Source organism: Nannobrachium achirus, assembly GCF_963921795.1.
Source record: "Nannobrachium achirus genome assembly, chromosome: 15".
Classification (NCBI taxonomy): Eukaryota; Metazoa; Chordata; class Actinopteri; order Myctophiformes; family Myctophidae; genus Nannobrachium; species Nannobrachium achirus.
The window spans coordinates 16373761-16400812 of NC_137822.1; the positions used below are offsets into that span (position 1 = coordinate 16373761).

Genomic DNA, 27052 nt, shown 5'->3' on the forward strand with positions numbered 1-27052 from the left:
AAGACCATAATATTTCCTTATTTTTCATTAAACAAAGCAAGAAAATACAAGCTTGAACGATTCCTGTCACATGTCAGTTACGTACTCATTGTGCTCATTTGACATTTAAAAAAAAGCAGAACTGTTTGTCTAACTTCTAAAATGAGCCTTTGGGATTAGGTTGACACAAATTCACCCAAGTTACAGTATCTAAAAAAGACAAACAGGGAAGAAAGTAAAGGACAGCTCTTTCTCTGGGGCCCTCTGGACAGCAGTGCACAGAGTACGGTTTATTTGTCAATTTATTCTAGCAAAACATTACCTCACATAATTAGAAGTTCAGTTTCCTCCAAGCATTTTCATAACATCACTATTTATAAAATAGTAGGGAAGGGGAGTCAGTGTGAGTGAGTGTCTATAATGTGAATTCCTGGATATATGAAATATCCATCTGCAATTTTCTGTAATGGTCCCAGTAATATTTGTCTTATACTGAAGGAGCCAGTGTCCACTGCGAGATAATGTATGATAAAATACATAATATAGTAGCCTACCAGCTGCACAGGCCACACATACACTACATTAGCAGCATACACATCTGTATGGGCCATTGCCCTATACTACCAATACAGTATAGGCTACTCCTCAAAAGCATAATATTTGCTCACAACATTACACAGTTAGGCTAATTGTCTCAGTAGAGTGATCATGTCTTTTGAATATGATCTATTCTAGAGCACCGGTTCCCAAACCTTAGTTGAGACCCAAAAGAGAAATTAGTCGTTTGCCCGAGACCCAAACTATAGTGAAAACGGCAGATATAGCCTACAAGAACACACCGCGTCGCTTTGTGCTGCATTGAGACCTTGTCGATCGGCTATTTTCACTTTTTCTTAAACATTTGTTTTCTAATTTTTGGAATTTCTTTGATGTTTATTTTATTCATTAATGAAATTGAAATGTTATATAAAATGGTTATATACATACGGACAGATTAACCCCCGCGAGGGCCCCTGGCCTGGACGATATATTTTTAGGGCCCCCCCACCCTCCCGACGTGCAGTAGGCTACCCAGCTCGGATTTAAGCCATGAGGATCATCTGTGGACCAAGAAAGCACCTGTAGACAACAGAGGAGAGGCCCACACATAATAATTAACGTATCCACCTGTTTCCAACGTCCCATCGTGCATAGTGCAGAAGGCGTGCGGCATTTCCAGCGTCGCAGCCGAGTGTGATCTACATACAAGCTCACAGTGGTTGCATCTGTGACGCGATGTGAGCTTGTATGTCTGCTGTTAACCGGATGTGTCCCACTAATTCTACAGTAAATTCTGGCGGAAACAGGTGGATACATTTAATTTTAGTAAATTGTCAATGATCACGCGGCCCAGTTCCCCCAAGGGCCTCTGGGCCCCACTACGGGCCTAATGGTTAATCCAGCCCTGTATACATACATAATTACCTACACACACACTAACAACACACACACACACACACACACACACACACACACACACACACACACACACACACACACACACACACACACACACACACACACACACACACACACACACACACACACAGATGATCCGGGTCTACAGGATACGGAAAGTGCGCGTACGTACATAATATGTTACTTGTCTTGTGTGCATTTTATTTACAGGACGTGGTAGGCGGGCTCTAGACCGGATCTGCGTACTGGGCAGTAAATTATAATCCAATCCGGAAAGCCTGGTGACGCGAGGTTACTTGATCCTCCACACAGTCTCATCGGGTGATGCTGCTCATTCTACACAGCCGACCAGAGCAGTGAGCAGTGAGCCCGTCGTGTCTCTCTCCGAGGCCGGATGGTAAAATCCAACCTCCAGCGGATCCTGAACAGTCATTGCTTTGCTCGCGAAAAAGAAGGACACAGCAGTATTTTTACTACCATGGCGGATTTAAATAGTAGTATCTGTGATATGATTGGAAAGTAAGTGACGCGGTGAAAATATGTAGCCTAGCTAGCTAGCTGTGGTGTGGGGGATGGGGACTCGAAGCTAAGCTAGCATTTAAAGCTAACGGAGTAGGGACGGTGGTATTACGCCGACGTTGACAGCGTATGCAATTTTGTGACCCCGGGGGTCGCTGTTTTGTAGCGTCGTATTTTATTATATTCGTGTTTTCCGTATTTTGTTCCTTGAATGATAGTACGTCGTTTATTCGTTTTTCTCAACAGTTGGGAAGGTTCCTTCCGTGTTTTTCAGCGTTTCACATTTGTAATTAGATGCCCATAAATAAATTAAAAACCCTAACCCAGTGTATAGCAGTTTTGACCTAAATGGGTTTAAATGTTGAGAGGACTTATACTGCTCAACATAATCGCTCCAGTGAATATGCGAAAATTGCGAAACTGGCTCGCGAGTTCCCGGAATTTGGCATGTCACCATTTCTGGTGTAACTGGTCCTGATAAGGTTGCATGACGTTGTTTGATTCATCTTTTGCCCAACGTGTTATCAACTGTCGATCTGTGTCTAACCAATATAATTAATACTGAGCATAATTTGCCATATTGGTTTGTTCTAAATTTAGTTTAGAACAATGTACGTGGCTACCCCAGATGCTTTTGTCTGGCAGAAACCTTTAGCTAGGTTAATCGTCTGAAATTTAATTTAATTTAACTTACTTTTTTTTAAGGTTTATGTACAGAAACAACCCAGCATTAGGACCAACGTAAGTTAACGTAGTGACTCGGCTTGAAACCCGGTTTGTCTGAGAGTTAAAGACCCAGTGGACTTCCTTGTTTAAGAAAGAGAGAGAAAGCTGTCAACCACAGCTGCAAGCAAATCTGCAAATGCAATACTAAAAAGGGTCTTTACATGAGATTATGATGACTATGTAATTACAGATAAAAAAACACGTTTTGCTCATTTTAAACAATGGGCAGTACTGCCTGCATTATCACAAATGATAATGGTATTCATCTGATGACAAGAGCACCACGAGATAACTAGTGATTCGTGGATTCTTCATTGTTGGCTTAACTTGATGTTCATTTTAATAATGAGCTAGCCCTGAATACAGGACTCTCATATATGAGCAGGATGTTATTCGGTTAGTTGCATGTTGGTTGTGAGGTGGTTTGACTGGTTTCCTTATGCACGTTCTCTATGGTGATTATAGTTAGTACATTCCTCATGATCCAATGACGGTGTCATATTCCACAGGGTTTGTTACGCAGCACGGAATGTGCTCAAATACACATAATTTCCATCCAGTGACATGAATGAAATGTCCCAGCCAGAATAATCCCAAACAAGTTTATAAAACATGAGTTAAGCAATGCTATGATCATCCAACGGAAGCTAATTGCCAATAGCATTGTCACACAAATTGCTTGAAAGGTTGGCGATGACTACTTGTGTCATAATTTCCTATTAAGCAGAATTAATTGTTAACTTTTAAGACTGTTTTGGGCCGAGAGACCGATGTCCCAAGCAGGACTTGGGAGTGATTGATCAGAGTATTGGGTAGTTGTGGTTTTGGTTTCCGGTCAACTTTGTGGGCGGAAAAAAAAAAAAATCTATTGTACAGTAACATGACACAAACCTGAGCACATGACACCAATGTGACAAGCGCATGCGTCTACTCTAGGGCAGCAACTGTGAATTATTCTAATCAAAGTTTTCATTTAAGGTGATGTTTCTTGATTAAAATAAGTAAAATTAATCTTCTGATAGTAATCATCACTATGAAGTGAAGTGATTGTTAAAAGGAGTCTCCCTGTATACCCAGTTCTTTATTAAAGAGACAACTGCGGTCAGGGAAGAGAACTCACATAGGGTAATCAAGTGAAATTGGATATGACACAAAGAAATGAGCAGGCAAAATGTTATCTCGAACAATTGAAGCTGATTGGTTGAAATTGGCAACCCAATGGAAAAAAATGTAATTGATCTTTAAAAACAAATACCTAAGACCTGCAAATGGACACTCTGAGTTACAGACCTGTTATGTTCATTTGTGGCTAACCTTTTGTCTTTCTGGTAATAATGTATTTTTGTATGTCTGGCAAAAATTTAATTTTGACAAAATGTCCACCTGACCCCAGCAATGGGTGTAAGGGTGTGTGAGTCCCCCCCCCCCCCCCCCCGACTCACACTAGCGTTCATCTTTATATCTTTCATCTCTAGCATGTCCCTGCACTGTAGTAGTACCCGCCACCCAGGGCCTCTGTGCAGTAGTACCCGCCACCCAGGGCCTCTGTGGTGTTCCTGATGCCCCTCACCCACCTTTGAAGATCCCAGGTGGGCGGGGGAATGGTACACGGGATCACACTCCTTCAGCACGGCCGCTCTACTCAGTAAGTCTGTGTGCATGATGTGTGTGGTTTACAGTGAGTGTGCGCGTGCATGTACGTGTATAGTATAGTTTACAGTACTGGTTCCCAAACACTGGGTCGGGAGTCGGGACCCATTGGTGGGTTTTTGCATAATTGTTATGTTGAAAAATCTTCATACATTTTCAAATATGGAAAAAGCAGAAATTGCAGATCTACAAGCGTACAACGCATCGCCAAAGCTTGTAGTATAAAATTAATAAATGGCAGTCATTTCTTTGTATATGCAAGTTATTTGTCATGTCCTATTTAATTTTTGATTCTGAAGAGCCCAATCATTTGTATGACAATTAATCGTCAACCAAAATGTTGTAATCGTGGCAGCCCTAGGCTAGCAAATTTGAGTACAAGAGATTATGGCTTCGTTGCATTTGACAATGCATTGAGCAATACCTTGTTTGAGAACTTACTTGGGGCTCAAGGTGTATTTACATTACCTAGGTAAACATAATAGGTAAACATAACAGCATAACAGTCATGTCTCTCCAAATATTATCACACTTACTGTATATGTCTGTGTATTCCCTTACTGTCAGATATGTTTATACTATTAACATTTCTTAAGTCAGGAGGAGCATTGCAACTAATGTACCTCTATGACTGCATTAGCTATTAACATTCTAGTGGAAGCACACAAGACTGTTCGATGTACTTATACAATTTGAGTGTGGGTGTTCTATATTTACAAACAACAATATTAAAGATCTCTCTTAATTTTTCCTTGAGCTTTCTGGGAAAATATTTTGTGGAGGAGGTATAGGTACTGCTGTTAGTGTATGTACAGTAGAAATTACGTGCACCAGGGATTGTCTGTTGAATTTAATTTTGAGTCCTATTTCGTCATGGCTGTGAAGGGCAGGGAACACGTAGCAGATGCTTAGATATTACTTTACACTAATAACATAGGCCGTTTGTTTTGCTTTTGTTTTTTTGTACCCAGGACAGGAAGTTGACTGTGACGGAGGAGCCAGCAGGGAGCGGTCGCCCTGGGATTCTCCACTTCCAAAGCCGCCCCACCGTTACCAAGGCGATACAATGGGATGCTGTGTTAAGCGGCAGCGCCCTGTATGTGGAGATACCTCTTGACCCTCTTCCCGAAGGCAGTAAGGAAAGGTGAGACGACGACCCCCTGGCAAGGAAGTTTAGCCACTCAAACCCTCTATACTTGATAAAATGTCCCTGAGTTGTAACTGTTGTTTCTTTCTGTCTACACCAAATCTCTTAGCCAAAGGGGGGGAAAAAAGCTATGTGTTGTGAGCTTGTAGATGTGCTACTCTCTCCCCAGAGTATGGATGCTCTGGGAAGAAAGTGGTTACAGTACTATGAGTACAACAGCCAACAGCGAAAATACATTTTATATGTAGAATACGAGACACACGGTGCCTTATCGATGCTGGTTTGTAGCATAGCACTGCAGACAATATGTCCTGTCTGTGTGGAACTTGTTTGGTCCGCAATTGCATGGCTGATTTCCCAAATTCCCTTGCACAGTTTTAAAAGCCGAAAGATGGTAGAATGGATTAACTTACCAGCCAGTCAAAAACCCAAAATGTACTAGGTTTTGGCTGGTGTTATTTTCTCACCCTGATTGTTAGCAAGAAAGGCGAGTAGCAGATCTACTAGTTCACAACACGTTGTGAGCTCGTAGATTGGATATTTTCACACAACACCATTGTATGACAAAGTATAACATGGTGATTACATGGTTAAATAAAATGTACCAGAACAATGTATCTAAATCTAATGTGAACAAGGAATGTCTGCATGTGAATGTCTGCATGTGTGTGTGTGTGTGTGTGTGTGTGTGTGTGTGTGTGTGTGTGTGTGTGTGTGTGTGTGTGTGTGTGTGTGTGTGTGTGTGTGTGTGTGTGTGTGTGTGTGTGTGTGTGTGTGTGTGTGTGTGTGTGTGTGTGTGTGTGTGTGTGTGTGTGTGTGTGTGTGTGTGTGTGTGTGTGTGTTCCACATTCCAGCGTAAATTACCTTTGACATTTATTAAATCCAAGCCACTTTCTATTTTCTCTCTAGTTTTGCTGCTCTTTTGGAGTATGCTGAAGAACATCTGAAAGTTGTCAGCGTGTTTGTCTGCTTTTACAAGAACAGAGATGATCGTGGTATGTACCAGCACAGCCCCTTACATTCAAGCAATACCTGCATGCCAGTGCACTTACCCACTGTCATCCCCATTTGGGGCTCATTTAGAAGATTGTTTTTGATTAGGCCTTTAACCCATTTAGGCCTAACCTATAGTTCGGCCCAAATCAGAAATTAGCCTACAAAAACAAATATGTTGATACATACTGTGTACATGTACTGTAAGCCCCTCCCATACACTAAAATGTAACCCGGCCTGAATGGGTTAAGGGATAGTTCGCCAAAAAAGTACCTTTTCTATAGATTACTCACCCCATGGAGACTTTAATTCATGGATAATCTCTTTGTTTTTGTCACATTCCGAAGCCAGTCATTTGATAATCGGCCGTGGTTCCCTATGGAGACACAAAGCGTCTCAAGTTATTGGCTTAGGAATGCGACAAAAAAAAGAAAGTATCTATCTATCCAAGTCTCCATGGGGTGAGTAATAGATAGGAACAGTAATTTGGGGGGTGAACTATCCCTTTAAATGGTTAAAGCTGTAATCCATAACTTTCATGCGCTACTGGGGAATCGAACCCTGGTTCCTCACTTGCGACCAAAATTCTACTTCCCTGTTGACATTTCAACCAGTAGGTGTCCTCCCTGCCAGGCTGACACCAGGTTCTTCCTCAATGGAGGAGTAGAGAGACCACCTTCAACCACTTCAGATGTGCTATTTATATTGTATTAACATACTCTACCATACAGATTAGTTAAAACGTGTTTCATTTAAATAAGTTCCCAAGTACAAGAATATTTGTTTTGAATCTATTGGCTAATTCTTTGTCTAAACATTTCGTGCTTCTGTTCAAACCTTACAGCCAAGCTGGTGCGTACGTTCAGCTTCTTGGGCTTTGAGATCGTGAAACCGGGCCATGCCCTCGTCCCACCTCGACCCGATGTTCTCTTCATGGCCTACAACTTCGACAGGGACTCCTCCGACGAAGAGTAACTCTCGGAACAACTGCTCTGCCCCTCCCCCCCTCTATTCTCCCTCCGTCCTTTTTTAACCACGTGAACCCCAGCGTCCCTTTACTGGGGCAAATCATTTTGTTAAGATAATCTATAAGCTCAACACATTGTGAGCTTGTAGGTTGACCATGTTCAGCATAGAGATTGATTGTAAAAGGAAAAAGGGGGGGACCCAGTATTGGGGGACCCTGGTCAACTATATACCGTACGTTTATAGGGTTCAAGTGGTTAAAATCCCTTCTACCCTTGTTTCAACAACCGCACCTCCCATCACTTCTCTTCTACCATCAACTCAAAAACTCCTTCTCCTACATTCTTGCACATCTTCCCTGCCTCAGTAATATACCAACTCTGTAAAACCCTCCGCTTTAGCTTCCCCTCTACCTTTTTTGTGACTCCCAAGTGCTCATATCCCCTGTACACCATGTTGTATTCCAAGGATAGTTTAGACATACGTTTTTTCACACATTTATCTCTTATGTTTGTTATCATTTAAGATTAATTGGTATAAAATGTGTCTTTGTATTTCATGTGATAGGTTGAGGAGGATTATTCATTTCATGAATGTACAACAAAGGTCATCAGGTTTACACTTGGGTACTCCAGCTTTTGTGTAATTGGCTAAAGGTGAACTGTAAACGTGTCCCTCATGTCTTCTGATTTGAATTACAAATGTGCATCAACAGGACCAGTTATTATAGAGCACTAAAGTCCTTTGCAAAAGCCTAAAGTATTGTGAAATGTGTTGCTTTAAGTGGCATCTCCAGTAATTGGTACTTCATAGCTGGATAGTAATCCCCTTTTAGAGTAGCAAAGTGAGATGGAATGCAAATGTGAATGCTGTTGTATGCGACTGATTCAGTGCTTCAGTTTAAAAATGAATGATACATTGACTGGGGTATTGGTAAGGAAAGTGAATTATCCAAAGTGCTTTTTCTTCTTTGTCATGTATGCCTGAACTTAAAATTGCATTTTGTTTTGGAATTTAAAAAAATATATATTGCTGTGATGTTCTGGTTGATTTGTTTTTAAATTAGCATTCCTTTTAACTTTTTTCTTAATGGTAATTTGTTGTTCACCTATAGTGGTACTGTTGTGCTTCTGTGATAATTAAAACCAAGAGATTACTATGTGGCATTTTACTTAATATTTTCTAGTTCAGTGGGTCATTTAAAATTCTGGTTATAAAAAAAGTGTAAAAATGGCCCCTTACAGTATTACTGTGGGAGTGCAATCATTCAATGCACCAAGCAACAAAGATGAATAGCCTACCAGCAGAACAGCATTGCAGGCCATTTTAGGGGGGCACTAACCACGTTTGGCTGTGTTGGGGCCGATTCACTCCACTTTTAGAGGTGAATTTATGTTGGTTCGGCTCTGTCCAAACTACGATATGACGTCATTCAGAGGTTCGGCGGGCGGGTACCGCTATTCATTCGGCTGTTCAGTGCCACCAAGATTGACTGGCCGAACCGAAATAAATTCGGCTCTAAAAGTGGAGTATGAATCGGCCCTTGCTCATTCCACGAATACCAGATGCTTACAAGTTGTACCTCGTAAGGTGGATAATCGGCGCAATACCAATTCACATTATTAAAGTGGGAGATAATGGACCGAAGTCAAGTTCTTAACTTTGTGGGTAGTTTAGTTCCTAATTTATGCACCGATGGTCCTGAGAGAGAACAGAAGATTGACAAAGAAACCAGAACACATTTTTTAACAATCTTCCAACACCGCAGAATGTGCAAAAGAACAAGTGATATTTGGAATGGAAAAATAAGTGGTTTTGTCATTGGGCCCTTTACATGTTCTGTCAAATTCTTTGTTGAGTACTTCTCTAGTTTGGTTCTGTCTTCATGGTAAAAATATATTCTGTGGTAAATGTTTATTTTAGTGCATGCAGTTACTCATCATATGCAAATTTCTTTTTTTTAAAGCAGCTTTTCAAATTCGGCATAGAAAAATGATTCCTCTACCCTTTGTAAGAGAGCAACTCATTGGCACTTAGGTTTTTATCATGACAAGACAAGTAAGAAGCACCATTTTCTGGAATCAAAATATTTAATAGGTACATAATATCAAGTATTATAACATGTATAAAATTTCAGATCACAATATGAAGCGATGAAACTTCAGGCTGGCATATGCAGCAAGGTTTTGAGGTCGCCACATAAAAATAACAAATGATTAAAAATAGAAGCAACTAAGATGATACAAAAATGGCATAAGTACATACATAATCGTAAGCATATAGGAAAATTAAAAGGTGACTTTTTTCAAACTTTTCTTCAATAGAGTGCAATAATGAAACCATATAACACAACACTGAAGCCAAGCGCCAACACGACGTCTAAAAAACATTAGTACTGTAGATAGAAGGTTGGGGTAGAGGACAGGGAGATAGATAAAGAGAGTATAGCTCACAACAGAGAAAGTAGTTCTATTAGCTTACCAGTCAAAGCAGGAAGAAAATAATTCTGCTTGAAGCGCTTTGAGCAAGAGTGGAAATAATGCACATCACATATAGCTTTAGAGACCATAGTATCATAGTACTTGCATGTCGTTTAAAAACCAAAAAAAGAACAACCCTGAATTCTCAGAAAGAAATAAGGACATCACCACAAACTAACAAACAGCCAGCCAACAAAAGGGCAGAACAGGGTGGGGTGGGGGTGAACACTGGGGTGTGTGTGTGGAGGGAGGAGGGGGTCAGGTAGACAACTTTCAATAAAAAATCCATCTTAGAGATGAATGCTAATTGACCAATAAGTAACTGATTACATGTTTACAGCAGCATGGCTGGCATTGTCTCTGCTCCAGACGTACCAGGCACTGGCTTCGCTAGATGCCATCAAGTCATGGCTGAACTGATACATGTTCATGAACAAGGACCATATGAACAAGGACCAGATGAAAAAAAAAAAAACTCAACACCATGATCAGTTTACAACCTTTGGAAAGCTATGGGGCAGACTGACATACAGTACGGTATGTCAAGTAGATATTCTTATATTGCAGTTGGGTATGCCATGAACCATATTCTTATATTACAGTTGGGTATGCCATGAACCATGGTAAGAGAAGAAAATGCCTGATTTATCCATCTCAGACTTAAAATAATCACTATACTTGCTAAATAAGATGCAGTGTTGGTAGTGTAGAAAGGATTTCTCAATTACAGTCACGTGTTTGAAGCAGAGCAACAGGAGCCTGATGAACCACCCTCAACAATTACCACAAAACTAAATTCAACCCAACATGAGTATCAGCAGAGTTTAACTGCTTGTAGCATTACAAACAGACATGGATCACCAACTGTATTTGGATAATATTCCATTATTCCACAGTTGTTAGTGTTAAACACACCAAGTCATTCAAAGCATGCCGCTGTGTAAATATTTTGGCATTTCACAATGTGACATCAAATATGCTTGTTGATCAAAACTGCCATTGATTTTGGTAATAAATGGAAAACCAGAAACATATTAGAATAGGTAGGGATGAGTGGAATACCTTTTTTCCCTCTATTGTTTTGCACACCAAAGATACATACTTTTATGGGAAATCAAGATTTTACATTACAAGTTTACATTCTTTTAAGCTTTTGACAATTTTTCAGAAATAGCAGCTCTACTCATGACAATGCACATTGTGAGGTTGTAGATCAGCCAATTTAATTTAGAACATTTTTGAAACTGGGGCCCAAGTGTGTAAGACTATTGCTTGCCAGAGATTGCTAGAGCACATTGGTTCTATTACCATTTGACTAAGACAGACTGAGGCAAATAAAAAAGGAAAAGTGGCAGAGAATGTGGTAGAGAATATTACCTTCTCTAATCAGAGATGTGAACTCCGAACCCGGACACTAGCTGGGTGGAATTGATGCATGCATGCATGCAGCACTACATTTGTTGTGGAACTGCAAGCAGCACGTCTCAATCCAGGACAATGTTTTGGGCCTACTACTACATTGTAAGGCATTCACTAAATATTCGAATATCAAAGTCACTATTCGACGTTGTTCACCGAAGTCGAATATTCGCTTATTTTTACTTTTTTATTGTTTTCTCTTTAAAAAATATATAGTTTATAAAGCTTGGCTAGATAGGAAGTCATAAAAATGAGTTGTCAATGCCCCTGGTGGATGAATTTGTTAATGCTCTGTACCAGGGGTTCTCAAACCTTTTTAGGCCGTGACCCCCAAAATAAACATATTTGAACTGGGGACCCCCACCCTGACAAGCACTTGGAATTGTAGGTATTACATTTAATGTGACTCGGTTGTGAGCATGTAGATCGGCTATTTTCACAATGTTCACCTCTTGCTTACTTAAAGCTGTACTGTGGAAGCTGCTCAACTAGTGGTCAGTAGCGGGATTGCTTTTTTCGTCCGGAGTCGCCGTGGACCCCCGGACCACCGCCGCCGTCACGAGCACCTCCGCCTCGCCGATACGCATCCGTAGAGCAGTCTCCCGTCATTTTTAGACCAGGATTGAGGGAGTAGCAAGCAAGATTCCTTCACCAATGTAAACACAGTTGCTGAGGGAAGCTACTTCCTTTAGAGACAGCAAGACTCGCTGTGATTGGCCGGTGGTGTATGATCTGCGCTGTGATTGGCCGGTAGTGTATCATGTGGGAGATGACATCATTTTGCCGGGAAATTCTACCCCCCTCACAACTCATAGAAAACATATAAAGAGAAGGCTTCAGAAGCTGAAAATAACAGAGTGGGTGTTCTAAAACTTTAGCAATTTAACAGTTAGGACAATTTTAATCTTTGTTTTATAAAAAAAGTTACATGGTATAACTTTAATATTTGACAGTTTCGCCAGTCCTGTCGAATATTCGACTATTCGAATACTTTGAGGTCGAATAATTAGAATACTAAAAATCACTATTCGTGAATGCCCTACTACATTGGTGATGAAAGCCAAATGGATCCAATCAGTGTTTTCAGCAAACACATAAAAAAATCCACCATAAAGGTTGTATGGAAAGTGAGTGGTGGGCCACTTTCACCCTATGGATTTGTTTGGAATGGAAGCATAAGTGAACACAAGAACTAAAGTGCAGCAATGATCAGGACACAAATCGGCTTTCAGAAGGGTGACTGTTCTGGCTTGGATCAGCAGGGATTGTGATGAAAATTAATTACTAGGGCATGTCAGATGTGGAAAAAGAAATATCCAAAATGTCTTTCAACTACTAGTGGTGACATTAAACATGTGATTTTAAGACTAGAGCAAGACCAATGTAGCCATCTACAACCTAGCATTGTAGATAGTTGTACACAAACTATAATTTCAACTTATAATGAAGAGGCCACATACTGTACCTGTCCATCAAAGAACCCAAGCATTTCATACCTTAACATCTGTCAATAAGTAGGTGAGAAAGAAAATTCTGATGCTAAACTGTAGCTAACTGCAAAGTTGGAAATATGCAGACAGTAGCCTACCAGATAACCCTTTTCCAAATATAATCTTACATGTTTGTGAATGTATTTACTAGCTGCCAAATATGTATTTATTTGTTAGGCTATACCTGCAAGATAATCAGTATGAGGAATCATAGATAAGAGAGAAAAGTATTAACCTGATCAGAGCAACTGAGTTGTCCAGTCTTTACTATCTGTAACTGATAACTCCATGTAATGGCTCTAAGGCAGGGGTCTTCAACGTTTTCAGGCCAAGGCAAGGACCCCTTTGTTGAGAGAGAGATGAAGCAGGGACCCCCAAAACCTTATCATAGATTCCATATAGTGTCATCGTTTGACAGAACAATCATCAGTTTATTTTGGATTCGTGTCAATTTGTGTTTTCAGATATTTAACCACTTTAACCGCCAATACTTAATAAACTTGACCTTTCACTCTGTACATAGTCTGCTCTTTTCCCCCCTCTACAGCAAAGAAAATAGCCAATCTACAAGCGAGGCGTTGTGAGCTTGTAGATCTGTTATTTTTGTCTAAAGTTCTCCGAATATGGACACTAGGGTTCAAGTGGTTAATATTAAAAAAAAACTTTCTATCACTCAAAGATTTGGAGGACCCCCTGTAATAACTCTGAGGACTCCCTGTTGAAGACCCATGCTCTAAGGTGAGAAAATGTCCAGAAATCCCCCTCCTGAGATACTGTGTTGGTGTCAAAACTAACCATGTGAAACTGTTGTAATAAGATGTCAAAATTAACTGTGTGAAACTATTGTTAACTAGCCCTTACCCGTTCAAAGATATGAGCTCCAAAATGATGTGCAGTGTGTGGGTTATGGGATGTGCACTGTGCACACAGTATATGAGGGATTGAAAGTAACTTTAACTGGTGCTTGCATGATGTACTGTAGGAGCATCAATGTAAGAAACCCGTTTCGTTTAATGGCTACAGAGATACTGATCTCAGTGTCCTCAAACATAGCTACAGCCTTAGTGGAATGTAGCCAACATGTTGCAGTCATTGTAAAATATAGAGTAAAGAATTTCAAATGCATGTAGTACATGAGACTGAGGAGAAGCTGGCCGCTCACCACTGTAGCTCGCTAGAGGGATGAGCTCCACTTTGGAGAGATAGAGTGATGGCGCCTGCATAAAACATCATCCAGGAACTCAAGGGCAACATCAGAGTTTTCTGTAGAGTGTGCCCTCTGGTGGTTGGCGGAATGGGTGACCACATTCAGCTCCTTGCTCATGACAACAAGGCCCTGATTCTGGCCAGGAGGCAACCTGGCATTTCCCAGGGGACCCTGAGCGCAAGGGTGGGGGCCAGTGGTGGGCAAGGAGGTAGGGAGCGCTTCGCTGTGTTCACTTGGACCGTGTCTCACGTGGCTCATGGTCGCCTGAGACGGCGCGCCTCCGTCATCAACACCGAAAACAAGCACTCCTTTCCCTTGCAGCCCACCGTGCCCCCATTGTTGCGCTTAGGGTCATTGGGAAAAACGTGCACGCGGCCAGGAGTGAGGCCGAACTGACACACAGAAGAATTACTCTTTCTCCTTTGACCAGATCTTTGGGCCCCATTGCTCACAGGAAGAGGTCTTTGCAGAGATCTCCCTCCTTGTGCAGTCGGACCTGGATGGCTACAATGCATGTTGTTTTGCATACGGCCTGACAGGGAGCGGCAAAACGCACACCAAGGAGGGCGACGACATGGACGAAGGCAGGGAAGTCATTCCACAGGCAGTTGAGCAGGTGTTTAAGGCAGGAAGGAAACTGGAGGAGCAAGGCTGGCAGTTCTCCTTCACAGAAAGTTTTGTGGAGATTTATAATGAGACTCGCTGACTTACTCGGTGTACAGACTTGCTGTACACCGTCAAGGCCAGCAGCCGGCCTGAGCATGAGATCCGGAAGTCTGTCCACTAACCTTACCTATAAGAAGGTCACTTCAGGGGACAAGGTGAACAATCTAATAGCCCTGGCAAACCAGAATAATGCCACCGCTCAGACCAGCGTCAACAACCGCTCCTCCCGCTCCCACTCTGTGTTCCAGCTCGACATCGTGGGAGAGAACACGGGCAGGGACCTGAAGTGCAACTCTACCCTATGCCTGGTGGACCTGGTCGGTAGTGAGCGCGTTCAGAAGAGCCAAGCTCAAGGCGACCGCTTCAAAGAAATGACAATAACCTGGGCATTGTCATCACTGCCCTGGCAAACAAGGAGTGTTTCTTTCCGTACAGTGACTCCAAACTGACATACCTCCTCCAGGGATGTTTGGGGGGAAACAGCAAAACGCTGATGTTTGCCAACACCTCCCCCAGAGACTGACAACTTTGGGGAGACATGGAACTCTCTGAGGTTTGCTAGCAAGGTGAACGACTGTCATTGGCACGGCTACAGCAAATAGGAAGTAGACGTCGCTATGCCTCGGATGACACTTGGCCAACATTGACATGTCCTTCTGGACTGGAAAAGATTAACGTGGCCTCTCCTCCAAGAAGTTGATGGCGTATAGTACATGCATGTAATTGCGTATAGTACATGCATATTATAGGGAAATGTATTACATGCCTTGTCTATACTTTTGGTTTCATATTGTTGTGAAAATGGCTCCCAACCCATGTCGTGACCTTGTAAGATCAGTACTCTTTCAGTACTAAACATCTGGCTTGCAAAGTACACTTTGATGACATCATCAAGATGTACTTTGCAAGCCAAACCCCACAATCAATCCTCCAGTTCTAGGCAACACAGAAGGGGTGGGGGCCTTTTTCTTATTTCTCCTCTAAGGTATATTAATGACATAGTTCAATGTTGAAAATGGGTGGTTTCCCCTTTACGTACCAAAAGTAAGTACTCATTATGCAGAAGGTCCCTTTTCACAAGTTTTCAAATATAAATAATATAAAAATCCTTTGAAAATAGCCGATCTACAAGCTCACAATGTTACACAACTAAGATACCCATGTAGCTAACAAAATACCTCCTAAATGTCAAGGATGTCCACAATTAAAACACCAGAGGCAGCTCCACAGATCACGTTCAACCCAGATCTGTCTCTAAAAAAGATACAATTTGTTCTCCTGCTATACCACTAACATGTGGAACGCCCTGCTGAAAGCCTTAGTGTAAATCCCTAACTTCCTTTAAAAACGGTCTGAAAAGTCACTTACTGCTCTACTCGTAACTTGTAATAGACAAAGCCTATACTAACATCCCCTTTTCCACTGTAAATATCATTTATTTCCTTTCTTCTTTTTTATTTTTCTGTTTTGCTATTGATGATATCCTCTGCACACAGTAGTACTGTGTTCTATCTGTCTGGCATTCAATCTTATATGAGATAGTGAGATACATAAAGGTTTCATATGTAAACAAGCCGAAAGGCTTTCTTGGATCTCCTTCTAGTTGACCTTGTACCAGTGAACCGTACTCATGAAACTGTACCTTTTGCTATGCAAACTTCTAATAGTCAATCAATCAATCAAACAAACATTTAAAATAGATTACAGGGATGGATGGCACATTTGCAAACAGACGCTTCACATAAACAGTTAAAACTGCTTTTTTTATTTACTAGGTAATACGTTATATATATTTTCTGCAGACTTTGACCGTTCATGACATGTTACTTTTAGATGATGGCTTGTTTCTTTTTTTGTTTTTTTGTTGGCATGTTAGCCATAATATGACTCACGAGAAGTTCTAAAATCCTGGCTACGCTCCTGTGTGTGTATCACTATGCCACATGACTCGCTGTTCATATTTCTATCTATATAAAGACATTTCTCTCATGGAAATATAGATATGCCATCACCCAAACCATAGCAGATTCTAAAACGTGTTTTCCATATTTTTTTATGAATGATCATAGCAACATATTTTGATCTAAAATGCATACATGGTACGCAAAGTGTTTACAAATTGGCAGGAATGTAATTGGTTGTTTTATCATTCATTACACCTACAGGGGTAACTCATTCAGTGTGAAGCCTCCACATCAGTACATGAAAACAGTGGACAACGTGGCAGTGGGGAGATCAACCATATTAACCCTGGCGTCCCTATTTTGGGCATGTCATTATAGGCAAAAGTTCTCAAAAATAGCCTAGGCCCATGTGCTCAAGATGAAAATAGCCAACGTACAAGCTCACAGCGCGTCACAAGTGCGAAGTGAAGTGAGCTTGTAGATCGTCTATTTTTGGCATGCGACACCATCGTGCGAGTATAAGTATAAGTCAGGTTTAAGTAGCATTAAATGTAGAGATGGGACGAGCAGAGAAGAAAAAGAAAGATTAAAATGTGTTGGCGGTGAGGGTGAGGTACATGGTGTGTTGAGGGACAGGTTTTGGGGTAAGAAGTTCCTCGATTGAAATTCAAGCTGGTGATGTCAATGGAGACAGGTGAGGTCAGTTCCTGCTGAGTGTGAGTGTGTGTGTGTGTGTGTGTGTGTGTGTGTGTGTGTGTGTGTGTGTGTGTGTGTGTGTGTGTGTTGATTGTACATGTAAATTACTGTAAGTCTGAGCCTATGTAATGCGCCTTTATGTGAAGATCTGCGGTATTTCACCATGTTTACGTGGGTGCACAAAATGCATTTGTGAGCATGTTATGTGTTGCAGTGAATGCATTTGTGACCTCATCGGCCCTTGCTGTAGCCAGGGAAAAACTGGTCGAGTAGCATCTGAAGCGGCTTGTTGAGAGTCATGACGTAGTCCTTGCCCAGGTCATGACGACAGGCAGGGCAGGTATACACCTCTGCACGGAAGGATCTCTGGAGACAGGTCTAGAGGGCAGCAAGAGAAGAAAAACAGGGATTTATTAGCAGAAAAACAGGCATCCATTAGCAGAGAAACAGGCATTTACATGTATTACCATTTCTTATGTTCGAATATACTGATAGTTGTGCTACTGCAGTGGGTATAACTATAGAGATTTCAGTTCTTCACTTTATCAGAAACCAAATGGCCAACACACCGCCACTAGATGTCACACTTTTACAACACCTTTGTTTCATGATGTTCACAATTTCCCTGTCACCTCTATAAGGCAGCACTTGCAGCAGTCATGTGGTTTGCAACATTGCAGCCACGGCTGCCTAACACAAATTTATTTTAGGGTAAAAAGTACCATACTGAACGAAAACAGATGATGGTTGCCTTCGGTTTATGGCTTACAGAGGTAAACAAACCAAATTTCTACAGCAAAGTTATTGAAATTATTATTACACGTTAATGATTCAATTGTTTGTGAAAATATTACACACCTTTTTAAAAGCTCTGTGGGTGTCTTGGATCAATGAGAAACCGCCAACAAAGAAAGATTAAGTGACCTGCCTGTTGCGCCTGTTGCGCTCCACAACCGATACCCAAGTTCTATAAAATTTGGGACCCACATTTACATTTTTATTGGTCCTCTATTAGCTGAGACCTTGACAATAGAGTTCCTCAACAGAAATGATACCGCTAACCTTGATGGATAAGATGGGATCATTACTTTGTTTTTGTTCCTGTCGAGGGATTTAATACTGTGGTTTTGTTTTATATTCTGTGCGCCGTAGGTATAGGAAATGTACATTGATATCTGTGTCCTTTGCATTTGCAACGTGTCTGAGCTGAGCTGTCTCTCTGTTTGTCTTGTCTTTGTCATAAAATGTGAAAATCAATAAAACTATTATTGAAAAAAAAATGAAAAAAAGAAAGCTCTGTGGGTGTGTAATGTTATTCTTCACTTCATCAGAATGTCATCTATACACCCTTTAATAAACAACATTAAATACCTACCTTACAAACAGTGTGTGAACAGGTGGTGGTGATGGGCTGGAATGCCAGCTCCTGGCAGCACACGCACATAAACATCTGCTCCACCTTCCGCAGGAACTGCTAAATATGCACAAAGTCATGGAATGAGGTCACCAACCACAGACAACTGATTTTGTACACCAGGGTTCCTCAATTAGTTTTCCCCAAGGGCCGAATTATGTCTAGGGTACCAAGCCGAGGGCCACAACATTGCAGGGGGCGACGGTGGCGTTCCCGCTACTCCAGTGACGTTCAGATATCGTCGTTGTCAGGTGAAAATCTTGTATGTCCAAAACCGTTCGTTTTGCATTTATCATTTAAAAAATGATTTAAACTAGTGAAAACAGCCGATCTACAAGCACACAACCCCTCGCAGTGTGAGGCGTTGTGTGCTTGTAGATCTCCTGTTTTCACTACTTTTGTGCGACGGCCTTGCATGATGAAGCAGGGCTTTACTTTGCGAAAGAACATACAAATTTGGAGATACGAGGTTTCCACCCGACAACGACGATATACTAGTGTTGTTGCTGCTCTTATACCACCATTATTACTGGGGTTGGTGGGGGCCAGACAGTAGCCCCCCACGGGCCGCAAATGGCCCACGGGCCGCCTATTGGGGAACCCTGTGCTTTAATTTGCATATCCTGTATATGATGGTAAAGAATTCTGCCCAGCAAACAAAAAATAGTCAAAGTTGTCAGATTGTTTGGGGACATATTAGACTACAAGTGAAAAGAGACATTGGAACTTAAGGATGGAGTTTCAAGGAGGATTACGTTTGGGGATCACATACATTAGGGATGAGAATTAGCATACTTTTCACAATTTGATAATTAGCATTAATTCCAAGCTAGAGACATGAGTGTTGGAGTGTCAACCATCCAACCGCTAAGATCACGAGGCTTTGTTTGTTACAGGATTAATCATCTTCATTCATCCCAAACCAAAGTTAATCATCTTCATTCATCCCAAACCCAAAGCAAAAACATCATTGGAAATCTGCAGTAGGAACCAACGTTGGCTGTGAATTCTGGCTAAGATACATACCCAATTCATTCATGTTAAAACAGTTGTAGTGAATAATGATGGAGTCAATAAGGACATACTGAGTTGGAGTGATTAGGCCACATACTGTACCTTGTTCACGTGTGTTTTAGTAGACAATTATCTTAACCCCTTTTTCTCTAACCCTAACCAATTTAGGCAATTAATTCATCCCAACACACATTTCTGTGTGCTCCCACTGCTGTTGTACCCGACTGGTTCACCTGCCATGTTCACGTGTGTTAAGACAGAGTTGGAGTTGATAAGGATGCATACCCAATTAACATGAGTTTTACAGACCTAGAGTGAATTAAAATACATATCACATTCACATATGTTAGGCAGTGTTCTAGTTCATTAGGATACATACCGGGCCCTCCTTCAAATATCCCATGGCCTCATCCCAGAGTTTCCTGTTGGCTCCGTCCTCTTGGATTAACTGTCGCTGCTGCTCCGACAGCTTGAAGTCCTCTATCTTCACCCGTTTGGAGGAGGGCTCCTCTGCTGGTAATCCTTCTGCTAAGTACACAGTACACACACACTGTAAGTAATACAACACCCAGAAAAAGGAGGACCCTACATTCTGATTTTTATTATGTTGTACAGCAGTGTGCCTTGCCGGAAATGGAAAATGATCTACAAGCTCACAACGTGTAGGGATGCGATGTGTGAGCTTGTAGACCTGCAAGAAACAAACTTTACAGTATTACCCCGTATTGCTTCCAAGATCATTGGACTTCCCACACCCACACAGTCTGATATGAACGATAAGGCCATTACACGCTTAGCACTCTCAATAACAAGTGACACTGACCATCGCCACTTCGACCTAATGCCATCTGGGCGAAGATACAGAACCTTGGCGTGGCACAAAGTTCGGTTTAAAAGGAGTTTTGTCCCCTCAGCCATTGCTGCACTTAACAATCTGCTAAACAATCGCCCCCGTCGCTAAGAGGTTTTTTTCTGTGTACAGTGGGGTACTGATGATTTGTCTATGTGATATGTTTGTGTTGTTATTTGGCTATGTGTTGTTTCTTGTTGAACAGACTGTGAAGACAAATTTCCCTTCGGGGACAATAAAGATTATTATTATTATTATTATTTCCTTGGAGGAACACCATTGTATGATGGGAGTTTAAATTAGGCATAACTCCTGGGCTTGAACTTTAGGAATCAAGGCACCCACCGGTGTCCCTGGGTGTCTTCTGTCCTCCGTTACTCTGTGGTTCCTTCTTCTCCTTCCTCTCCTCCTCCTCCTCAGCGGCCACTAGCTGCTTTTCCTCTTCTTCCTCCTCTTCCTCCTTGACCTTGAGATTTATCCGAGGTCTCCCACCGCGTCGCCTTCCACGCGTGGAGCCGGCACTCTTAACACTGGCCTCCTTCTTGGTCTTGTTAGCCATGGCCTCTACGTAGCCTGGTGGATACTGCACAGAGACAGGGAACATGCCGAGATATGAGAGCTAACCGTTTCAAGGTTGTGTTCAATTTATACCACTTTGTAGCTTTCTTCTTGGTCAGAAACCTTCAAAGCGTCAACTTGAGAGCCGATTGCAGATCACGAATTGCGTGCATAGTACTGTACATCACAGATCATATATGGAAAGAGCATATAAACCAAATAAAATTAAATAAAGTAAAAGGTCACTTTATTTAAAGTAAATAAAGCGTTTGTACTAGACAGGTTCTAAAGGGAGGTACAATGCCATATCATTGAGGGTAAAAGCAATAATCTTACTCCATACAGTCTAAAAGAAAACTCACTGAATGTATTACTATTTTTTTTTCCATGTACATAAATGTTTTAATCAATAAGAAATTTAACCACTAAAACCATGTATACTTTGATGCTGGGGGCGAATCTAACCCAGGGGTTCTCACACCTTTTTAGGCCATGACCCCTAAAATAAACACATTTGAACTAGGGACCCCCACCCTGACAAGCACTTGGAATTGTAGGTATTACATTTAATGTGACTCGGTTCCACAGATAAATATTGTGAAAATAGCTGATCTACATGCTCACAACGTTGCGAGGCGTTGTGATTATGTAGATCGGCTATTCGCCTCTTGCTTACTTAACTCATTTAGTGCTCCTGAAATTAACGGATTATAAAGTCCACGATGCCACCTTCAGGCTCCCATTCACTCCCGTTATCTTATTTTGAAGGCCAGAAGTCCACAACGTAAACACTTCCGGTCTGACGTCATCGCGTCCTGCGCCGGAACCGATCGTTGTTTACGTGGTGTCATGGCGGATCGGCTCGGAGCTTTTATCCATGTGCTTTATAAGATGCATCTGCCTCCATCTTCGCTTCTAAAGTGTAGTTTTGAGATAATGGACATTAAAGATGAGATCCCCCGTCCACCTCAATGTTATGGATGGGACTATTTTGTGCTCGTGGAGCCGTGATGATGCGAAATCAGCGACGGATTTCGTCTCCGGACCTCCGGCCATTGTACTCGGTAATGTATCCGCCGTTACAGTAATATATTACTTTTCACGAGTATACTCGGGATTGGCACTCCGGGTACTCTGAGTACTTTTCACGAGTCTTCTCGGGATTGGCACTATATGAGTTAATATTTGACAGTTTGGCCAGTTTGGTATTAAAACTTGAAAGTCCTTAAATTGTCACTTTATAAATGTGCAGATACCCTGTATACACTTTTTTTACATTAAGCTAATCATCTGGGGACCCCACACAATACTTGGGGACTCCACTTGGGGTCCCGACCCCAAGTTTGAGAACCATGCTCTAACCTGTACAGACAGTCCCAGTTTCTTAATCCTCTCCAGTCCCTCAGGGGTCCACGGGGCCGGCTCCAGGTCATCACGTCTTAACAGGTACCTCCACACCAGGAAACCACATTTCCCAAGCTCTGGCCAATACTTCACCACCTGGTCCAGATACAAACAAACACTGTAAATCTGATAGGATCAAATACCAATATCAGAACAGTAACTTAGAAACCGTTGCTGTGTTGGGAAGAAACCTTGTATCTCTGTGTTTCAACTTAAAGGGCCTACACCATGCTTTTAAAACTATATTTTTTGTATAAATATATGCTCAAAATTGAGTCTTAGACAGGTTTTAACCCTCAAAAAACACTCTGACCATTCTTTTTGTTTGTTCTAGCTCTACTATAATGAGGCTCTCCAGCTGCAATACCAAAACGGCCTCTGTTTGCTCAGGGGCGCATCTAGTGGGGTTTTTCCAGAAAAAAAATTGAAAAAGAAAAAGTTTTTTGAAAAAAAAAAAAGTTTTTGAAAAAAAAAAAAGTTTTTGAAAAAAAGTTTTTTAAAAAAAGTTTTTTGAAAAAAAAGTTTTTTGAAAAAAAGTTTTTGAAAAAAAAGTTTTTGAAAAAAAAAGTTTTTAAAAAAAAAAGTTTTTTGAAAAAAAAAAATTTGAACATTTTTTTTTTTTGCTTTTTTTGACTGCATTGCATTTTTTTGAAAAAAAAAAGTTTTGAAAAAAAATTTTTTTTGATTTTTTTTTTTTTTTGACTCTGAAAAAAAAACGGGAATCCGAGAGTGACGTCACTCTCGTCAACTCTCAGAACAGCACTGTTCTGAGAACCCGTGGAAAGCTTTTCATCTCTGTCTGCCCAAAACCAGAGAAAGACACAACGGTCAGAAATAGGACTTTGTGAGGATAGAAGGTGCCAGTGGGACCCCAAAAAAAGGTTTTAAAATAGAAAAAGTGAAAATTCATGGTGTAGGTCCTTTAACGTATTCATCAGACTAGAGTGTTGCACAAAATAAGTGAAATGGCAGATCTACAAGCTCACAATGCAACCTGTCGTGCACGTGTAGATGGGCTATTTTCACCATTTTGAAATGTTTTTAAAATGGTAATACAAAAGCAATGGGTATTGGACATGCATGTACTTGTACAAGGTTTTCAAGGTGAGCCTAGTGTAGTCTGTACCTTATAAATACCATCATAGCGGTTCCCCTCCTCAGGGGCATATTTGCTGATGCGTCGTCCCTTGGAGCTGCGGATAACTCTCACAGGCTTCCCAGCCCGCCAGTTCCTGGACTCTGCCCCGTCTTTGTCGTTGAGCGGTGCGTCACAGTTCGAAGCCAGTGCCCTACAGGGGATGAACAGAGGGCAAGGGCTATAGGATGTAGTATGTCCAACTCAGTTTTGCACTCAACAGTTTCTCCAGGGGTTTTCCCCAAGACTTGCAAAGGCTCAATCAGAACCCCAAAATACCCATAAATATCTACAAATGTTAACCATTCCTGCAGGGTCCATCCAGCCTTTTAGTTAGAAACTGTAAATTGTTTATATCTATAAACTACAAAAATACTCAGTGTTAATGTATTAATTTGTAATTCAAATGTAATCAAATGTACCCGTAGGGATTGAATGAACAATGAGGATTTTACTGTATGAATTATAAAACTACAAATAGCAACTGTTTTTCTTCAACAACGCTGAGTCAAAGCTTGACCCCCCAACCCCAAACGATTAAGCAAGAGATTCCATCTGACCCCATCCAAGTCCACCGAGACCAGTTGGATCCTGTTGGGCAGCATTAACATCTTGCTTTAGTGTGCTGGTGACTGGGTGGTGTGCGGCGCTTAGTCATTTCTGTCATCATTAGAAGCAATAAAATATTCCCAAGGAGGCATTTCACAGACTGGAAAGCTTATTGCCGAGCCCGATAAGGGCAACACATTTTAGTTAGAACGGGTACACATTATTGTGTATCATTATGTTATGCTTTAACTATTGAAAAATAGCAGATATACAAGCTCACAGCGCGGCACCGAGTGCCGCGCTGCGAGCTTGTAGATCTGCTATTTTTGAAAAATCGTGAAAATTAGAATTTTGACCCGATTCTATAAGTGTCTTTTGAATCCTTCTAAGGTTGTTTTTTTTTAAAATCCTATGTTTCTATGTCAGCAATCTGGCCAGCCATCGTCAAAGAAAAGGTCCTTTTCACTTAACTGGAGCTCAGTTAGTCTGTTCTTGAGAGACTACTATGTCAGTGGTTCTCAAACCTTTTCATGTGAGGGACCCCCAAGATGATATGTATTTGGCCATGGACCCCCATCTCAAAATATTTAGTTCCAGGGACCACCCAGAAGCAATATTTGAGTTACAAATATTCGCTTTAAAAATACATATATTCAAAGATTTGCACACAATTTTCACAACTTTAAAAAAAATAGCAGATCGACAAGCTCGCAGCGCGGCACTCGGTGCCGCGCTGTGAGCTTGTATATCTGCTATTTTTCAACAGTTAAAGCATTCAATAATCCTAGGCCTAAATGGGTTAAAGTGTAGTACCTGTTCATGTGGGTCAGGGTCTGGTCAAACCTGTGCATGCCAATCCGCTTGTTTCCCGAGAGGTCGCGCCCCCCACTTCCTGTGTAGGTAAATTCATCTCCCCTGTCCTACAGGGCGTGCCCACACATGATTGTACAGGTCAGTAACTGCAGAATAAAAACACTCAAAACAACAAGGACATTTCCAGCAGCTGCGATATACATGCACCATCCTGTCAATTCAGAAATCTCTTACAGCTGCAATATTTACTTACTTACTTACTTATTTTAGTAAATACTATATTTTAATCAATTTAGTGTGGTAGTGAATGTTACTACTATATAAATAGCTCATCTGCAGTCGTTGGTGGTGGCCTCCATACTCTTCCATTGAGAAAAGTAGACCTTACTTTCTTTTTTATCCCACGATTTTGTAACCCATTTTCACCCAGTGCCAATTGTCTATGTAATCCTGGGCTCTGCTCTCCCTCTGCCGCGCCTGGGGAGACAACGGACTGACCTCATGCTTCCTTCTATGCATGAGTCGAAGTTGCTTCTTTTCACCTGACAGTGGGGATTTCCCTGGTTTGGATGTAGCGCGTGGAAGGAACACGTTATTCCAACCAGTTCCTTTCCCCTCCATCAGGCGCCCCGGCTGGCCAGGGGGAGGCATTATTGAGACCAGGATTACTGCATGTTTTTGTGAGGGTATCAACCCTAGGAGACACGGGGAGAACATGCAAACTCCACACAGAGAAAAGTAGACCTTGGTGTCGGGTAGGACATGTACTGTTTGACAGCTAATACTGCATGAAGCCCATAGTGCAATATCTCCCCTGACCAAGTGAGGATGCATGGACTCTAGTCTCTGGTTGAATTATGAGACTGACATGTGAGTCTAGTGTGGTATGTACTAGGGCATTCACCAACTATTCGAATATTCGAATATCTAAGTCACTATTCGATGTTGTTCACCGAAGTCGAATATTCGCTTATTTGTATTTTTTTATTGTATTCTCTATAGTTTAAAAAGCTTGGCTAGACAGGAAGTCATAAGAATGAGTTGTCAATGCCCCTGGTGAATGAATTTGTTAATGCTCTATACCAGGGGTTCTCAAACCTTTTTAGGCCGTGACCCCCAAAATAAACATATTTGAACTGGGGACCACAACCCTGACAAGCCCTTGGAATTGTAGGTATTAATGTGACTCGGTTCCACTGATAAATATTGTGAAAATAGCAGATCTACATGATCGGCTATTTTCACAATGTTTGCCTCTTGCTTACTTAATATTTGGTATATATTCGGCCCGTCCTGACGAATATTCAACTATTCGAATACTTTGAGGTCGAATAATTCGAATACTAAAAATCACTATTCGTGAATGCCCTAGTATGTACATTGTAAATACCATCATAGAATTATATTCATGCTCCTGAGGAGGGGCATAATATGCAATGGATTGCAGTTTTACCGAGTTACTGAGATCTGGTTTGTACCAATTAAAAATAGAAATATAAGCATACATGGAAACTGCTGACTTTAATACTCCTGTCAAACCATTTCCTTGAGGAACTTCAACATTTAAGAGAAGAAAAGAAGGGGGCGGGGAGTGAGGAGTGGGTGCATTTATTTATAAGGACAACAAAACAATTTAACCAGATGGAATTCACCCATTTCGCCAAGTACCACTACAAGTGCACTTCAACACCTACTGGGGTAAGAGAAGAATATTCATGTGGAAGGCGTCGTTTAAAAACATCCAACAACCCACCACTTCATCCTCAAATCCCCCGGCAAGCACCAGAGAATAGGAGCCATCATTACTGCGCCCGTGGATACCGCCTACATGTGGTCTGTGCACCCCTGCCTCGCTGACCTGCAAAGATGCACAAGGATGATATGAGAATGATTTGTGGAAGGATGACGAGGGGGAGAGCGCTTACATAATATGGAAGGAAGGTTAGAAAATGATGTGCTGGTTACAGGGTTCCCACACATTTTTACCAATTAATTTCCAAAACTTTTCCAGAAT

The 27052-nt window shown here is 41.4% G+C and overlaps 2 protein-coding genes and 1 pseudogene across 5 annotated transcripts in view; 2 read left to right on the forward strand and 1 right to left on the reverse strand.

Annotated features, from left to right (window-relative positions):
- Positions 1 to 1762: 1762 nt before the first annotated feature.
- oaz1b (ornithine decarboxylase antizyme 1b) lies at positions 1763 to 8598 on the forward strand. The gene is given in 6 exon segments (XM_080743810.1): positions 1763 to 1956; positions 4158 to 4239; positions 4241 to 4327; positions 5304 to 5476; positions 6389 to 6474; positions 7318 to 8598. Coding segments are annotated over 6 exon segments (684 nt in total). The 5' UTR covers positions 1763 to 1831; the 3' UTR covers positions 7449 to 8598.
- Positions 8599 to 14122: 5524 nt separating this feature from the next.
- LOC308299635 (carboxy-terminal kinesin 2-like) lies at positions 14123 to 16412 on the forward strand (annotated as a pseudogene). The gene is made up of 2 exons: positions 14123 to 14218; positions 14439 to 16412. The product of its transcript is annotated as a carboxy-terminal kinesin 2-like (transcript).
- Positions 16413 to 16517: 105 nt separating this feature from the next.
- uhrf2 (ubiquitin like with PHD and ring finger domains 2) overlaps positions 16518 to 27052 on the reverse strand; it is a 49333-nt gene continuing 38798 nt past the window's right edge. The window contains exons 9-16 of one of the 3 annotated variants that reach the window (XM_080742667.1): positions 26792 to 26896; positions 25039 to 25145; positions 23668 to 23830; positions 22500 to 22637; positions 20925 to 21162; positions 20109 to 20254; positions 18677 to 18775; positions 16518 to 17679 (exon numbers count right to left, since the gene is read on the reverse strand). In XM_080742667.1, coding sequence (XP_080598793.1) covers positions 17533 to 17679; positions 18677 to 18775; positions 20109 to 20254; positions 20925 to 21162; positions 22500 to 22637; positions 23668 to 23830; positions 25039 to 25145; positions 26792 to 26896 — 1143 coding nt within the window. In that variant the 3' untranslated portion in view covers positions 16518 to 17532. Of the gene's footprint in view, positions 17680 to 18676; positions 18776 to 20108; positions 20258 to 20924; positions 21163 to 22499; positions 22638 to 23667; positions 23831 to 25038; positions 25146 to 26791; positions 26897 to 27052 lie in introns of all 3 variants that reach the window. The other 2 variants (XM_080742668.1, XM_080742666.1) reach the window with 2 other exon arrangements.